Source organism: Pleurodeles waltl, chromosome 7, assembly GCF_031143425.1.
Source record: "Pleurodeles waltl isolate 20211129_DDA chromosome 7, aPleWal1.hap1.20221129, whole genome shotgun sequence".
Lineage (NCBI taxonomy): Eukaryota > Metazoa > Chordata > Amphibia > Caudata > Salamandridae > Pleurodeles > Pleurodeles waltl.
In genome coordinates, this window is record NC_090446.1 from 1134222478 (window position 1) to 1134240462 (window position 17985).

Sequence of the window (17985 nt, forward strand, 5' to 3'; positions counted from 1 at the left end):
CAGCAGCTGAGGCGAAATACAGCTCACAGAGCTTACTTACAGCCGCAGTTCAAACAAGGAAAGGGAGAGGTGGCTTTTCCTTCTTCTGGGCTGTTTTTCTAAAACAAACACTAATTAATCAGCTAAAACGAAATATTTACAGCAAAATGTTTTTTTCACGTATAGGTTATTACAGGAAGCAGAATCTCTCTAAATGTTTCTATACATTCTGAGCTACAGCATTTGTAATCTGATTCACATTAAACTGATCTGAATATCTTTTTGAAACAAGTTACTAACTACTTTTGGGTTTGATGGTGTGCCACTGGAACACGGCTATACAATACTGAAGAGTTCCAATCCGGGTGAAACTGTTCTTGGGTTGCTTCGGTTCCGGTTGAGGGAGGACCTGGCCTGCCAGTTCAGACTAGACTGTTCCTATTGGAGCAGAGTCAAGAGTGATTTGCATATGGCTGGTCCAAGCGGAGGTGGCATGGTTTGCAGAATAACAAGGGTCTGAGATGCGGCTTAAGTAAATACTACTGGCTGAGATTAATTCAAGCAGTCCACCCATCACTTTTTAGTATAATTCAGATAAATGTAGGGACAGTAAAACACTCCCTGTCTACCTATTGGTCGTAAATGTTGGCTGAGGGGAGATTTGCTGGGTCAGAAGCTGGGTCCCAGGCCCTGCAGGTCTAGGATGCCTTGTGCATGGTGCAAAGGACCTTGTATTTAATCTTGGTTCCACCAGGATCAACATGTGTTTGATGTAGGCTAGCTTTTTTAAGTCAGACGGCAGTCTTGTACATAGGAATCTGATTAACTCCATTTGGTGATTTGTTAGACATGGTGATGGGACCTTGCAAAGTATGATTTGTTGGAAGCTGGTTCTTTTGATCACTGTGTGTGTTTAGAGTAGAAGAGTTGGGTTCTGCACCATGGTTGTCATAACCGGTGGTAGTGATACAAATAGAGTCATCAGGTCCCTTTCAGAGAGCAGTACCAAACACTCTGTGTATACACCATTAAGCCAGAGCCAACTTTCCTTCTTCCATCAGTAAAACTGCTCTTGCAAGTTGGTGATATAGACTTAGACAGCTATTTTCTTTTCCAGCCAGAGATGAGCTGGTAGCATTAGTTTAACCTGTTACCATCTAAGCTTGTATGGCTTCTGTAACCTGAGTGTAGCACATCTTCAGAAGTCTATAAAATGTGTAATGCTGTGATGGCTAAAGCCTTACAATGTGATGCTGGTGTGCCTTTCCATGTATTCCATTCTGCCACTTCTGTGTAGATTCACAGACATGCCATGATATAAAATGATCTTGGAAGAGGCGTGATGGGAAAATCAAATGAAGAAAAATGTTCAAGTGAAGAAGAATACTATTAAAATGATAGGTTGTGTGAACTGCATAGACTGAATTTGTGGACTATCACTAGTAGATTTGTAGCATTGTTCAGAAGATTGTACTGGCAAATTTACAGTTTTACCAGCATCTACTCAAACCTTTCTTGGGAAGGATGAACACCAAGAGATCTGGGTGGAGTCAGACTTGCCTGGAGGTACTGAAATGTAGGTACTGGAATATTTTATGAATGACTCTTTAGCAAATTATTTTTAGATCTTGTGTTGTGAAATGTGCTATTTGCTGTCATTATTTTTTTAAGTTGGTAGCCATCTGAAACCACTCTGCTCTCCCCACTACACCATGTCAGGCTCACCCATGGGCTCAGTGTAATTCAGTATGTATTTTTACAGTCAGGTACTGTAAGATACCTCCCCACTTTCTCTGGTCAAGAAATCAGGGCTGACTGGTTGACTCCATCCAGGGCAATAAAAAGGTCCTGTCTGATTGCCATTGTCCTCTCCGATTGACATTATGTTGTCAATCCTGCTGAGGGATCACAAGCCTGAATATTTGTGAAGAAGTATTTATTGTTCCAAGCACTCCTGAATTTTTCTTGTGGCCTTCCTCCTTAAGATTGTATGGGAATAGGGGAGATTTAAGGGCCATGTGCAATTGCAAGGACCTTGAGGCTGGGTTTCATCAAGAATATAAGGGTATTTGTCTGCCTCAAGGGGACGCGAACTGTCCTCTTGGAAAGGATGTTTTACTAAGCTCTGCAGCATTTTGGGAATAGTTGGGAAAATCCTTGATGTGGGTTGATGCGAACCACTCATCAACCATGTTGGAAGATTTACTGCAGTTTGTTCAATTCCTCAAATTATCCACATTCAAAGGCTGAAAAGTGATATGAATGATTTTGTAGATGGCAGCTCTACTAGGCTTTTTTTCCTTTTTGTAAAAAAATTTCACCAGCGTAAAATTTCTTGTTTATGTTGTGCTGGAAATCTTTTACATTTGTTAGATCAACTAGCTTAGTTCACACTGTGGGCCTGATGTAATGTTTGGCTAAATTGGCTAAACGGTAAAGTCTGTCAGGGTGGTAGAGGACATTACCTCTGCCACTCTGCTGGACAACCATCAGCCAAACTTAGAGATGACTGCTGGTGCAGAAGTCAACTGTGTATAATGAAAAGAACTGCAATCACAGTGGTTCTTTTTAATGTACTACAAGTTTGGTGGATTGCTGTTGTCGGTTTTGATGGCCGTTGACCAAACTTGTTAATTTTTTTGGTTTTCAAAACGAACCCCAAAAGTGTAAGCTTGTTTTTGGAAAACAAAAAAGTAATGACCCCCCACACCTGGGATGTCGGGGTAATTTCTGTTCCTTTTCTGTCTCTCACTGCCAGGTTTTTCCTAACAATGATTGACTGGGAGGAACCAGTGTTTGTGATGGAGTACCTTGTCTGCCAAACTCTATATCATGCCCTGTATCTTTAGTTCTGTAAAATCTCACTTTGTTTACTTTATTAATCTGTCCTAACCAAAAATGGGACCAGGCCACACCTTGTCAGTCAGGGATTCTGCATCATTTCTGGTGGTTTGTTGTATGTATTGCACTATTTTGACTCTATGAAGTGTTGTCCCTCTCTATTGCTCATAACTGTCAATGGGCATTACTCGTTTTTGGCTCTCTTCTTTGCAGACAGTAAACTCTATGATGTTGTGTGGCTAATGATGAAAGATTTGCTTTGTGGAAAGATTTTAGAAGATCACTCATGGTTGGAACATTGAGTATGAAAGAGAAATAGTCTGTATTAGAGGAAAATAATTGATAAGTTTAAAATTGTTTGGTAAAGATGCTATGAAATCACTGGTGAAAGAAATTCAACAATTGTAAATTTCAAAACGTTTTCCAAGGTTAGAAGTGAAAAGTTGAGAAATAAAAATAGTTTGCTGAATATAAACGAGTGAGGTCTTGACCTTACAATACTGGATGTACACCTAATCGATGAAAGTTTAGAACGTAGGGACTTACACCAAAACATATACTGCTATCATAAATTAGTTTAGAGAGCAGGACAAGAGCTTGCTAACACAATAATTGAGCATAGCGTACATGTATAATCTCTGATATTTCTACATCAACAGTGTTTTATGCTGCTTTGCGTGAGTAAATAAATACAGCATATTGGCCTTGAATAGCCTTAGCAAAATTTCGCTGCCCCTGTGCTCACAGCCCACTATTTTTCACGTTGGTCACCATGAGATTTTGCTTTTTGCTTGTAGAGCACTTACTGCAGCTATGAGGCAGCCTCGAAGCACTAGAATTTGAATAGAAAAGGGAGAATCGGGCAAAGAGAATGGGGTTGAAGCTTGGTAACTGGAATTAGCTTCCTAATGGCCTTCTAATGACTGCCCCTTGCTTATGATTTGTTCTTCAAAGATAGCCTGTTACCAGAATCTGTTCTTTAAAGATGACCATCTTATGTTCATGTTCTTTTCATTATGGAAAGTGGGACTTTATCCAGTATCCTCTGATCTTGTTTTTTTCATTAAAGGTGTGCTCAGGGTGTTCTTTTTAAATATGGCCGCTCTGTGAGGAGTTTAGTCCTAAATCTGGACGCGCCGTGCTCCTGATATTGTAATCGAACAAAGAAGTATAAAGCTTCCATTGTAATGATGAGTGGGGGAACTGTGCGCTGTAGCGACACCATACTGCGTGTTTATCAGCCGTGGAATCACCGCATTTCTTGTGGTGCTGGTTGTAAGAACAGAGCAAAATATAGCATTTCAGTGTACCATTTATTTGTTAGTGCTTACTTGACACAACTATTTTAAGTATTAAAGTGAAGGACAATATTTGCCAACTATGGCATGATGTAGGCCTACTGATAACCGCGAAAAATGAAACAGATCATGGGAAAGTTATGGCTGAGCCACACCACTCCTGAAAATGCATCCTCTGTTCCTTCACGAGCTCTTTCTCTGCTTTATCTCGTGCTTTGGTTTTGTTTTATGCTGTGCTGCTCCGTGCTGACTTCCTGTCTTGTATGCAAATAAATACAGCTAATAATCCAGTGATGTAGTTGTTACTGTTAAATGGAAAGGCTGTTCCTAGGTTGATGGCATTATGTGACAAGCCCAGCTGTCACACTGTTTCCGGTTTACTGTATCAGATTTCTTCATCAGTACCTCTCAATGGTAACGCTTGGAGGTCTGACTGACCTACTAGTATTTGAGTTTCACCACTCTTGGTCCTACAGCACATGCTCATTGGCTTAGCTTCCAAAATGAGTAAATTCAACGTTTTCCCTACCAGTAGAGATACGAAGGTCATAGCTGTGCACAGTAGCTGACCCATCTCTGTGCCATAGCCCCGTAGCATCCTTTGTGTCATAGAAGATTCAACAAAACTTTAACTGATTGCAAGTGCTACCGGGCCTTGCAGCTCACAGCAGGAGTTTCTCTCAGATTGTAAAAGCATAAGCAAAAGCTCCTGAGAAGAAACCGGATAACACCTGTACTTGGGGTTTGTATTTTTACGAAGTGGGAGGCTGGGAGAAACCGAGGCCTCTGTACACTAAAGTATCCGCTTACCAAATGCCAGGCACCGCACTGTACTACCCGTGCTGCAGCACAGTGCAGGAGAGATCTTAACCCATCCCATGTTTTAGCAAACTTTACAAACACATTTCATGGCAATACTTTTACTTGCTCTGCAGCTATGTATTAATAATAACGTTTGTATGTGTGGAGTTTTCTTGGGGTAGGGAAAGGTCCTCTGCATGGTACAGAAGGGTGTGAGCCCCTGCCATCAGTTCATCATAGCAAGCTGCAGGTTTTTGACCCTGCGTGCTTGCTGGAGGCAGCTGGCAGCTGCCAGAATATAGAGGACTTGGCTTGAGCAGCGATGCCTTTTTGCCTGCCCTTGCCAAGGAAAGTCCCCTTCTGGCCTCTCCCATCTTTCTGTAAATAGGTCTGCCAGTCCCCTGCAACAGAGTCCTTCAGACATCCATGTGCGAAATGTATGCTGTATGCATGCTGCTTTCTGCTTCTATAGAGGATATATGTAGGAATTGTTTATGATACGGGTGGCAACAGCCAAACTGGAATCCATTTTGTATTCGCTACAAATGGCACTTAAGATGAAGAGATGGAGAGAGGTTAGACAGCAGATGTAAATCTCAGGGCTCTTCCAGGCCAGTCCAGGGGTCCTATGTAGTTTATCGAACGCTTGGGTGTGGAAGAGAGGAGACAGAGGGCCCCTTTGACGCTGGGGAGTTTCCCACATGCCCTTTCCTGGCCAGCTGTTTGCTGGAAGGGCTACTTCCACAGGTTATCATACTTCTAACTCAGCCTCATGTTCCTGCTGGTGCCTTGTGATAAAGACCTTGGCTGAATCAGTCTGAGTGGAATAAACAAAAGAGACTGAACTGCCAAGAACTGGCCACAGAGCTGACTGTGCCAGCTGTCTATGCGCTTAGAAGGCAGTGGACACCAACACAAGTCTAGGGAATCTTCTCGGCAACAGTATGAGTCAAGATGTAGAGTGCCAGCGAGGGTACTAAATAAGTTAAGATATTAATAAGATAACAGACGTCTATAAATCAGGACTTTTGTACAGGGTCCTTCTAAACCAGTGAATCAGCAGGCAGAGGGCTCTCAGTTTATGGATTTTTACAGACCTAGATCAGGCCTTTCAGCCCATTTTACTAAGAAGGGCTTCCTACAGTGTGCGGATGCCTTTGCATGACCAGCTATCATGAAGGGGCAGACAACCGGGTGGGTTTGGAAGGAGTAGTAACCCTGAAATGGGCTGGAGAAAATTGCAATCTCTACTGTCTCATTGCATGCCAGTGTGCTGCCATTGTGCAGTGAAACGGTGTGAACCACTAGGCACTGCAAGACACTAGTGGTAGCAGGCACACACCTCCTGCTCACAGGGATAGGCTATATAACAATAATAATAGCTCGGCATCTATAGTCACACATAAGAATAAAGGTCCCGCTCTTTTCCTTTTTTTGTTTAGTTGCCTAGACTCTAGTCCTGATGGGACCTGCAATTGATGATCGGGTCGAAACATAAGACAGCACACCCTTGTTGTAGTAGGATTGACTCAGTGGAAATAATCAGCAGTACTATCGGCTGGATTCATGTTCAACAGAAATAACATAACAATCTTGGATGTTATGGGACTAGGACAGAAAATAGGCCCGGGCACCAAAATAAAGGTGGTCTCTGTTACCGAGTCATATAGTTAAAAAACAAAAATAAAGTTTCCCATGTTTAAATTTCTGGTAGTTTTGAACATGTAAAGAGACACTGTATAAGGGCTTTGCAAGGTAAGGAAGACTGCATGGATTTTAGCTTGCTGCTGGAAATGTTTGTTTTAATATTGTTACAAATAGGGTTGGCTAGGGTATGCCCCTGAGCCAGGCAGGACGCACCACCATAGTCCGGGCAAGTAAGTTACACACCAAAGATAACCTGTGCTCACTACCTGGTAGACTTGCACAGATCACTCAGGCTTTTCCCCAGAGGTCATGTGTAAAGCGTTTGCGCAACACACTCACACCATTGACATAATAAATACACCACAAAAGAGACTCTACACAGGAATATATAAAAATATACTTGTATTGTAAACCTATATATATATATATGTTTATGTCATAGACCAAATAAGTCATGTATAATAAATATTGTGTACATTATACAATTACTGAACAGTTACTCGTTATCCTAACACTGCGAAGATAAAAAACAATAGGCACTATCATATCAGGGCATGAAATGTAGCAGTAACCATGTAAGTCAATAAGTGTCTCCTTAAGGGCCTAACCACATCAGATAATGCAGCAGATTCTTCTCCAGAAATCGTCACTTTAGCGCCAACAGATGCGTCAGAATTTCTGACAGATACGTGAATCCTTGCACCTTGGTGCCCTGTATTGTAAATACAGCGCATCAATGGCGCCGTTAGGGCATTCGTGTAAGTGCAAGAAATCTGACGCATCGATGCCGATGCAGCAGTTCCTGTAAATATGCCCCTATATCCAGTTGTAGCTCTGTCGCATCTGAGGCCACTGCTGCAGTACACAGGTAGACCTGGTCCCCTTACCACACGGGCCCCCATATGAGTGAAGAACTGCAACAAACCAGATATGTGGTCAACTAAGCGATGTGGCACATTACAGAGACTGACATTTGTGTCACTGAACTTTAAGAAAGCTGTTCACTTTGTAAAACGTTAGCAGGAACTGTCTACATTTCCCCCTGCAGCGGATATCGCTTTAAGTTCTAGATAAGAGCTTATGTGCAGTATCCTTGCATTCCAATGTTCCATATCTTTATGTAATGTTAAGTATTGATATGTTAAGAATATTTTCTCGTCAAGTGAAGGTACTTACAGGAGATACCATTTTTGGGCAGTATGATTGTGTTCTGAGTGTCTGAACCCACACCACTGCCCTGAGCATACCTAGGACTGTTCTACCCTGAGAGGCAAGTACTAAAGAGATTGACTTGGTGCTCAGTTATCTGCGTCCACAGTAGTCCAGGCCCCAGGACATCAGTGGTTGAGGTCCACTAACCCCTTGAGTGCATAGGACCCCTAAAACATGTATTTTCCCTAACTTTACCATTTCTCTAATTTCAACCTGTGCCCCTTTTAATTGTCACACTCCTAATTTATTCATTACTACCCTTCGTTATTATAGCATTTCTTCAATATGAATTCGTGGTTACAGAAGAGCTTTATTATGTTTTTTTATTTCCACATAATGTGGTACGCCCGCAAGATTTCAGAATTTTCCAAAACGACAGAGGAAACTAAGCTTCTGAGAAACGTGTTATTACAGCGTCTCCCTGATCTAGCTTATTGAAAAAAAAGCAGCTGGGGCAGACCTTTCTTTCTGGAGCCTAAAACATACACAAGGAAATAACAGCCTGTTTGAGCTCAGCAGGAACAGAAAAGTGGCTGCTTCCTGAAAACAAACGGTGCACAAAAGACAACACACAAGGGGATACAAAGGGATCGGCAGAGGTTACCTGCGCGGGATACAAACAGCCAAACCTTGAATAAAAGGACTTACATGCAACAAGAGTGAATTTCACTGGAAATACAAACTTACATATGTTATACCAAGAAATGGGCAAGAAAGGGTGCAGGATTTGTAGGTCTGAGAGCAGGGTCTAATAAAGAGCTGAAAGAGATATTAAGCACTAGAAGAACTCAAAAAAACAAAAAAAGACAAGCAATGATGGGCTGCAGTAGAGGAAGAAAGAGACACTGACCAGGAAGATAAGATGGAGGCAAGAGAACAGAAATCATGAAAGATTTTTTATGAAATTTTCTGAACATTATGCAAAATTGCAAGATCCTTTTTATGAACTGCTCTTGTCTGAAAAGTGAATGCAAGAGCATACCTTAGGGTTAAAAGTCACACAAGACACTGGTTCAAGGAGAAAATGTGTCTAAGCTGGGGCTGTATTGTTTCCACAAGACATTTTTTATTGAAACCATTCACACACGAGTGAGATTTCGTCCACATAACAAATGTCGCCTTGGCCCAGCGACAAGCACTGAAGAGTAGGACAAAAAAGCACAAGGAATTCAAGTCCAGGTGGTACTTAGACCTGGGCAACTAAAGTGTCATAACTTTAGCTGGTTCTGTGTCTTGAAGAGTTGTAGCCCTAATCCATGGTGGACTGTCCTGCTTCATGTATGTTTGTAATGTGATACGCGCTATACGCTGGCTTGTCTTGTGCCCCGTCTGCGTGGTTGCCTCTTTCTGCATTGGAATGGGCGACCTGCTAGTATTCACCATGAAAGATCTGTCCGCAGAATCAAGTGACCAAAGTCCTGAGCGAAGAACACCTTGACTACAGTGGGGCCTTAATATGGATGTATTTAAAAACTAAGGCCTAGTTGGATTGAACTGTGGCCTGTCTCCAGTCCTGACCTGTGGCCTGGAGACACTGAAAGTACCAGTGGCGTTGAGAAAAACCTGTGAGCCATTAAGACAAGGAGGCTAGGCAAGAAGCGAGAAAGACACTCAGATGACAAACGTCCCACCAGGACCTAGTACGACCTGTAGCATCCAAAGGAAGAAAGAGAGTGGTCGCTGCGTACTGGAAGGCAGTGTGAGCTCCGGCAAGAAGCAGTGGAGCTACTTGGATGGAAAGCGACAAACCGGATCCCACATCCACACATCATGCTTGTCCTGGTTGCTGCCGGCAGGGGCTGACGGAGGGGGCAGAGGACTGCAGTACTGGGGTCCAACTCAAGGGTGGGGAGATCAGCGTGTTCCACTTGTGGCATTTGGTCGTCTAGACAACCTGTCTCAAGGATGATGCTGTAGCGAACGCTGGAATGTGGCAAATGTTCACCTTTTCTGCTCCCTGTGTGTGGAGGCGCCTTGTGCAGGTGCCCTCCCGGGAGGGGTGGATCCAGCTGATTGTTCTCAGTGGACGCCTCGGTAAGTGTAGGCTGCATGAATGACAGCTGTCGGCTCAAGTTCCTGGCCACCTTTGAGGGTTGCCATGATGAAAGATGGACTATCAAGCCCGCGGTTCAAGCCTCATTTTGGCATAGGTGAAAGGCCAAGGACGAGCAGAGCCTTTTGCTCAGTTACTTCAAGCATGTTAACCTGTATGCAATGGTGGTGAACTCTGGGTACACGGATACTGAACCGAAAAGGGGCACGGGCGACCAGGGGCAGGAGGAGGAACAATGAGGCTTAAGAACGAGCAAACACTGCAGAAAGAAAGACAAGCAGGCCCTGACGAGCAGACATTGATTCAGACGGAAACAAGCTCAGTGCCAGGACAAGGAGCCCTGGAGTCGAGCTGCTTAAATACTTTCTTCCAAAGAGAACCCCGTGGGAGGAAACCGCGCTGGATGTTACACCTAGGCTGCCGCATTTGATAACGATTTCCCTCTTCCTCTTGGGAGTCTTTGAAAGGGAAGCCAGGTTCTCAGACGTCTGAGAATTGTGTCTCATAACGGTATGTAAGTCAGAATCGCTATAAAGTGCATTTTGGGAGAAGACAGTGGTCCAAGCAATCCAGGACATAATTCAGAAACCCTTATGGAAGGGTTTACAAAAGCATGCAGAGACAAACAAACAAGAGTTTAAGGTTCATTCTGGTGCCAAATTCCAAGTGCAGTTAATTAGAAAATGGCTCCATCTAGTGGTCAACTGTAAGAGTCACGAAAGTGTCAGCGTTCTCACCTACTTCTTGGGGCTTCATCTTGTTATAATTATCATATACTTTCTCCTCTTGGTTTCTCCCTTCTTGCAATACATATGTTATTTATTTAGGAATAAGTGTCAAATATAAATGCACATTGATTTATTCATGTTGTTTTTCATTACGTGATAAAATTGTTCGAATATATTCATGTTTTTCTACATGGATGGAATACTCTTTTTCTCCAGTCATTGTTTTTGAATGATGAACAAGGTTTCATAATAGCTAACTTCTCTTCTTGTTTATTGTTTTTAAATTATTGGCAAGATTTCACGGAATGTAAGTAAATGAAAGGGTGCCAGGACCTTTCTACTAATTGTTTATTTTGAAAACGTTCAAAAATGTTCAGATGCAACATATAAAATAAGGCAGAGTGTAATAGGGTAGCAGGGCTGGACTAGAGACCTTAAAGCAGCTCTAGTAAAAAAAAAAAAAAACTCAAACCACTTCTACTCACTTTCCCTCCTCGTGCAATCTCTTTTTTTCCATCCATGCATTCTCACTCTCTCCTCTCTAGTTTCTCCCTCTATAACTTTGCCCTCACTTTCTCTATACCTTCACCAACACCCTTCCATTTTTTTTCTCTCCTAAATCTCCCTCCTGCTTGCTGCAATTGACCTTGTGGAGCTGGGGAAAGGGAAAGAGGCACCAGGAGCAGCCCCGGGCTTTCAAAACTGGCCAATAAGAGCTGCAGCCCACCAGGGAAATGCTTGGTGACATAAAACATCTGTCTGGCCCTGTAGAGTAGCAAAGAACTTCGAACCAGAGACCAGAGACAACAGGGCCTACAGAACCATAATCACCTTCCTTCGCCTTCCTCAGGCGAGAATAACAAACAACGTTACCACTATTTTGCTTGTTTATAGTAGATATTTTTCACATTGTATGCACTGAGATAGGGTTTTGATTTTAAATAAATATTGAAAATATATTCCTAGTTTCCTAGTGTTCTTCAGTGTGCCTTTCCATGATGAAGAAGATTCGGGTTCCACTAACAACTGCTGTGATATTGCACTGGATTGAGTGTTACCTAAAACAATATCCCACTCAAGTAATGCTCAGTGGGTTGTGGGTAGTTCCAGTCCATCTGGGTTTCTTTTTCGAGTTGGTACATTGACAAAGTCCTCAGTGCCAAGGGATCTAGAAAGCCTTGTGCATGGCTGTGTTCTGAAGAGAACTTCAGAAAATGTATCAATCCTGAGCTGAATTAACATTAGTTCTACTTGTGAAGGAAAAAGATTGTTCCGGCCGTGTTTAGTTGTTGCGTGTTCCTGAAGTAATTTCTTTGTGGGTGTAGAGTTACTGCTTTGACTTCAGTTGTGTTATGTTCTCTAATCATTTTGATGGTTTTGTTCTCTTTATCTTTTGATTTGTGAGGGTGCTTCTAAGAACCTGTGATTTTTGTACACTTGTAAATTATCGCTAAATTCGCAAATTTAGTGTTACACGAACATCACAACATTTTGCAACATTTCCCAGGTGTCAAATTTCACATCATTTTTGCCTCAGAAATTAGTTTGAGCAAAAATTGTCTTATGGGAGACATTTTCTCCCCAAACCAGTTTCCTACTCATATGTGTTCTGAATTTTGAAAGTAACATATGTCTTCATGTTCAAATGTAATATGAGATACTGGCAAATTACGTTTGAGCAGAAATTGTCATGTGGGAGACATTTGCTTCCCAAACCAGTTTTCTGCCGATGTCTCGCATGAATTTTGAAATCAAGCTATGCCTACATGTTCTAATTTAATTCCAGCTTCTGACAAATTAATTTAGTAAAACTTTGTGTCATTTTACCTAAAGAAATGTGCGATTTTGCATTCCCCTTGTTACATCTCTGATATGTTGTTCCTCTATGAATAACTTACTGGCTTCCCATACTGGTTGTAGCCACTGGACGGAACCCAGGTTACTACCTAAACATTGTTTCAGCATTATTTACATCCGTTTCTTGTATGCAGGTTCTTCGGTGCAACCCATGTTCATTCCTTATATTGTAGTTTTTGGTTTATCTTTGCCCGTGTTTGTGGCTATTACTATAACGGAATGATCCGGTAATCATCAATCAAGAAAATCAATTTATGTATTGATGACCAAAATGTGACTTTTGAAAATTTCCCATATAAGCATGATTGAACTGTGTAGTCCATGCCATTTCGGTTGTACAGCACCAGTGGACCGCTCAGAGATCTGTCTGTCACAACATCTTTCAGAGTCACTCTAGCCTTGCTGCCCTCTATATCGAATTTCTGTGTCTGCCAAAATTTGAATTGGCCTATTACAATGCCTCATTTCCAAGTTAAACCTGAGGCTCCAACTCGTAATGGGCTGTATTTTCACCACCCACGAACTTACCAATACCTTGGTATCCGCACTTCCGGTGGCTGGGAATTTCTGGCCAATTTTCAGAGTTACTCGTAATGAGGGCCTTGGTGTGTAAATCGTTTCCTTTCACTCCTATTGGTAATGCGTGAATGTTTAGTTTTGCAAAGACAAACCAACCATTATCATTCAGGCATGTTTTAAGTATGCTGCAAGTCTGTGATTTGGGAAAAATAATGCAACTCGAGTTTCACCTCCAAGGCTCTTCTGCCTCACCTCGATGGTTCCGTAGCCTCTCTTTTCTGTACTTGCCCACAGCTCTACCCAGTTTTTTTAATCGTTATCCCTTTATTTTTCTTCAGGTGTGTCCCTTGTTTCAAAGCAATATCGGGTGTTTTATTGTCTTTGTTTCTTTTAATGCAATTTTAGCCACCCCAGTTTCTCATTGTGTAGTCTTGAGTGGTTCAAAGTTTTTATGTACAATCCTATGCTTGCCGTGTCTTTGTGAAATAGAATATGTGCCTTTCTGTTGAATAACTGGTATTGTGAATTTGTCTTTGTTTTTCAGGCCTTCTCTCTAAGTCGCTCAGTCCACCTGTGTGTGTAGTATGTATCGCCTTACCTCCTTTGTGTTATCACTGCTTTATCTATCGGTTCTCCTTTTCTTTTTTTTTCTCTTTCCGATGTGATTGTGATTTTTCTCTTTGCTTACCATTACCACGCGGAGTGTCTGTTTCCACTTTCCTTTTTGTTTGTCATCAGTAGGTATTTCTCCTGTTCTTATAAAATGAAAGGTGAGTCTTTTCGTGACTTCTTGTTTATGTGGTTGTGAGTATTCCATTTCCACGCACTTGATAATTTTTAGGTGTTTAGGAAAATTTGGAGGCTCAAACAGTTGCCATTTCTTTATTTTCTTTGGTACAGGCATGACTGCATGCTCATCCAACCTGAAAATAGTATCACTCTTTCTGAGTGGCAACTTAGATCTTAGAAACCTCTTATGCTCTCATAGGCCTTGCCCATGTGGTTGGCAGACTTGCAAGTTTATGGCTATCATGTTGGCTGTGCTTTGTCACTTCTGTTATGATTATGAGAACTTGTTGGTGCCATGGGAAGCAGGTGATGAGCCAGATGATTTATGAGATCTAACTCTAAGTGCTGTCTTAGTTTTCGGAGAAGGTATCAAAGGAATTTGCAGTAGTTTGGGAAATGCATTTTTTCTGAAGATGGCTGTTTTAGTCAGAAGACGGTTATATCTCTGTGTTATGCTGAGTTGCCTGCCTCCAGCATAGCTACTGTGCCTATTTTTAAGTCCTTTACTGCTGCACTAGTATTTGTCATATGGTTCCTGTGGTACTCACCAGAGCTTTCCCTGTTCACTGTCTTCTTTTCGACCTTTTGAAGGCCACAGCCATGATGTTCCTCCTTGATTTGGTGGTCTGTTATCTGCCCATTCATTCACAGGTTAGATCTCTGGTCATCTTCTGGTTCTCCACCAAAGTGTTCTTGTACGTCTCGCATGTGTCAGTGCCTCCTCAAATGCTAGGTCTCTGCTGGGTAGGAAAGGTTGGGTGACATCCTGTCATAGGATCATTTCCCCAACTATTGGACCTCTTAACTAAATTCATGATCCTAGTTAATTTGCAATGGTACTCTTATGTCTGGAATAATTAAGTAAACACGCTCACAGAATAGGTTTAGAAATGGCCAATAGTGAGTGTGTAGGATAGAACTTCGGAGGAGAGAGAGTGGCCGTCTTGCTTACTTCTAAGCTCCACCTTCTGAGAAACCGTCCTGAACAATGGTGGTGGACATCTCTTCCTCAAACGGTGCGCTGAAGAGACAGAGAAAACGCTTGGCATTAATGATGATGGCTGATTTACGTGAAGCACTGGCACAGACTACACCAAGACATCCAAAGCCTCCCTCCTGTGGTCCTGCTCTGAGGAACTGCTAGGGACTGGCGGCAAATGAAGATAGCAGTTACAGAGTCACATAGTTCTGGCCATGACACTTCTCCAGAGACACTGGGGCCACTCCTGTCACACAAAGTAACATGTTGAGGGCATGCACCCGTGCGCAGCAGGGTGGTGTTGGCCACAGAGAACTACGACAATGGTATACAAGACCATTCACAAGGGCATGGTACCTTTGAGAAGGTTTGATAACTACCTCTTTAGAGAGTTTGAGCTATTTGCCAAAATCGTAATTGTGATATTAGGTGATTTGGCTACAGGTATGCTGGAGTAATGCATGTCATTCTGAGGATACAATCAGGAATTTGTCAATGCGCCTCTTCATTGGATATTATCTTGGCCTTGACAATCATGTTTACTGTCTGATCAAGGACTCAGTGAACCTTTTCTTTCAGTAGATCCGAACTCATGTTGGCCCACTGAGTCATTGCTAAGAATTTACCCCACCCCACGCCCCCTGCGCAGTGACTGTCTGTGGGCGCACACTCATATTTATTATTATTGTTATTGTGAGCAGAATAGCTCTCGAATCTGGGAAAATGTGTGAGACAGAACCCAGTAATTCTGGGTCCCCAGGTTATTTTCTATTCTGGAAACTATGACTGATAATGCCCAGAGTTGGGTGGTGGAGGGGACATCAGTTAGAATCGGTAATTGCAGGACAGGTATCCTCCATCTTAACTCCGGGCAATTTATAATTAAGCATGTGTTGGGTGACCAGATGACTCAATGTCACCGGGACTCAACTTTTCAATTTCTGGATTTTGCTTTTACACTTCAATATTAACTGGGGTATTGGTCCAACTGGCTCAGTTAAAATGAACCAAGACTACTACTTCCAGAATGCACTGATATGTAAAATCGAAGCCTAGGAGTGGAAAAGTGGTGTCCTGATGACATGAAACCATCTGGGCACCCTAGTTATGTGGATCATTCCAAAGGTTGGCATTGAGTATGTGCAAAAATGTTATCTTTTATAGTTAACCAATTTAAATTCTTGTTGTATGATGTTTAGATGCATTCTTAAAGTTTATAAAAAACAATTGAGCTAAAAGGATATAACAAGTTTTACAGGCTGGAAACATTTCAAAAGGTTTTAAGATACTTTAGCGCCCATTTTTTTTTTCATCTACATAATCAGCTCATCACAAAGTTGATCTGAGTAGCAGGATAGTGCACTTTACTAACACCTGCGTAATTTGCAGTTTAGCTATTTATTAAAACATCGCGATTTACCTGTTTCTTCAAAATGGCACCCCGTTACTCCTAGCGTGCACTTTACATTTGCCCATATTTTACTGTTGGTTTGATCATTAATGTTGGCTATCGTCCTCTTCTCTGTGTATTCTTTAAATTACTTCCACCCTTACCTGGCGCTCTCTTCCTGTCCCCAGATAACCGTTGTGAGGCCTCCCTAGCCAAAACCTGCAGCGAGTGCATCCGGGTGGATAAAGAATGCGCATACTGCACCGATGAGGTAAATCTGTACGCTTTCATATCACAACCATGTGACGTAGAATGTGTGAGAGCGAGACTCATTAAGAACTAGAAAGTGAGCAGTGGGACAAAAGAAACATGAGATTGTGAGTGAGACAGCATCAGAGAAAAGTAATGTAACGGCAGGAGGAAGTGGGGCCCAGGCTGCTGTAGAAAGATTGGAAGACTACTAGTGAGAGGTAGACAATTAATACTAGAAAGAAAGCGACACATTATTGTGGAGAGAGAGCAAGAGAAGAGGGAGACAGCCTACTATTCCAGAGAGAGTGATAGACAACTTTGTAGAGTAAGTAAATTTGCACAAGTCTGCTTAAGCCCTGCATCTGCTCACAGGCATCTGCTGGCATTTGATTGATTTTGGCTCAGCCTGACTGACTATGCAGAGGCATTGGCCTGGCATATGACTGGCACTCTGATGCACTGTGTAGTCAGTCGACAACTTGAGTTCACCAAACATTGAGCAACAGGCTGCGGCAGGCCACTTAGTCAAGGCAATGTGAGAATAGAGCTGATCGCAGATGAGAGGCCGTGGATTGGGGAGAACGTACCTGGAACCGGTTTTCTGATGGAATGTTTGTTCCTCTTGTCTGCAAAGAACTTTAGGAAAGTTCGCTGCAACTTGCTGAAGAACCTGGAAGACTCTGGCTGCAGCGCTGCTGGTATTGTGTACATGAAGAGTGAGGTCCACGTGGAGGAGGTGAGTACCGTGGTCATTTTACCTCTCTTTCCTCCCAGACCTGCTCTTTCACAATCCTCACGATGCTTCCTAATGGCTCAGAGTGAGAGGTAACCGAGTGAAGGAAGTGAATGAAGAGTGAGGCTGTGAGTGAGTGAGTGAGTGAGGCCTTTACGTGAGGATGTGGATCACTGACGAACAGTATTGAGGGCTTGGGGTAAGTTAGGAATATATACGTGAGTATCAGGAGGAGTGGGATTCAGGACTGGCAAATTGTTTGGTGTGTTGGATAGAGAAGGCACTCTAGGGAAACTAGGCCTCTTTTATTGTAAGCTACTAACTAGTTACAATAGTTATGCTGATAAATTGGTATAGTCTCAGATTCATTAGGTTATTCTCGAACATCGCTGTTTTAAACTATCTACACAGGCTGAGGACAGCTCACCATGGTATACTCACAACTCCTGCTCAGTGAAAAGAACTTTTCGTAGATTTCATCTAAATGAGAGATGATTTGTTCAGTTATAAGGGATTCATTTTCTCACTGGTGGGTGACCACCAAGCCGCTTGGCTCATCGTTTACCCACTATATTTAAAAATCAGTGTCACAGAAGTGTAGATTTTTCTCTGAAGTGCTTCCACCCACAGGGCCTGAGCATTTTTAGTAAAAATGTTTAATGCCAACATTTCCTCCATAGCATGGCCGGTGAGACAGCATTTTTTGAGGTTTTGAAAAACAGTCACATACTATGTCAAAAAACTCAAGGAGTATTGAACCTGTGTCTCAAAAATAAACCAGACCTAAGGAGATGCAAAACAGAGTATGGTAGATATGTGCTGGTTTATATGTTGCTGTAAACAGAAACACCTGACAGAAGGCAGCCTGTTGTTGGAAATCCATGATATATTGGTATGGTTGTCTGTC

The 17985-nt window shown here is 42.3% G+C and overlaps 1 protein-coding gene across 5 annotated transcripts in view; it reads left to right on the forward strand.

Moving 5' to 3' along the window:
- The window catches only part of ITGB4 (integrin subunit beta 4), a 330473-nt gene that overhangs the window by 89328 nt on the left and 223160 nt on the right, over nucleotides 1-17985 (forward strand). For all 5 annotated transcript variants that reach the window (XM_069200167.1, XM_069200166.1, XM_069200168.1 and 2 more), the window contains exons 3-4: nucleotides 16282-16364; nucleotides 16980-17081. In XM_069200167.1, coding sequence (XP_069056268.1) covers nucleotides 16282-16364; nucleotides 16980-17081 — 185 coding nt within the window. The remainder of the gene's footprint in view (nucleotides 1-16281; nucleotides 16365-16979; nucleotides 17082-17985) is intronic.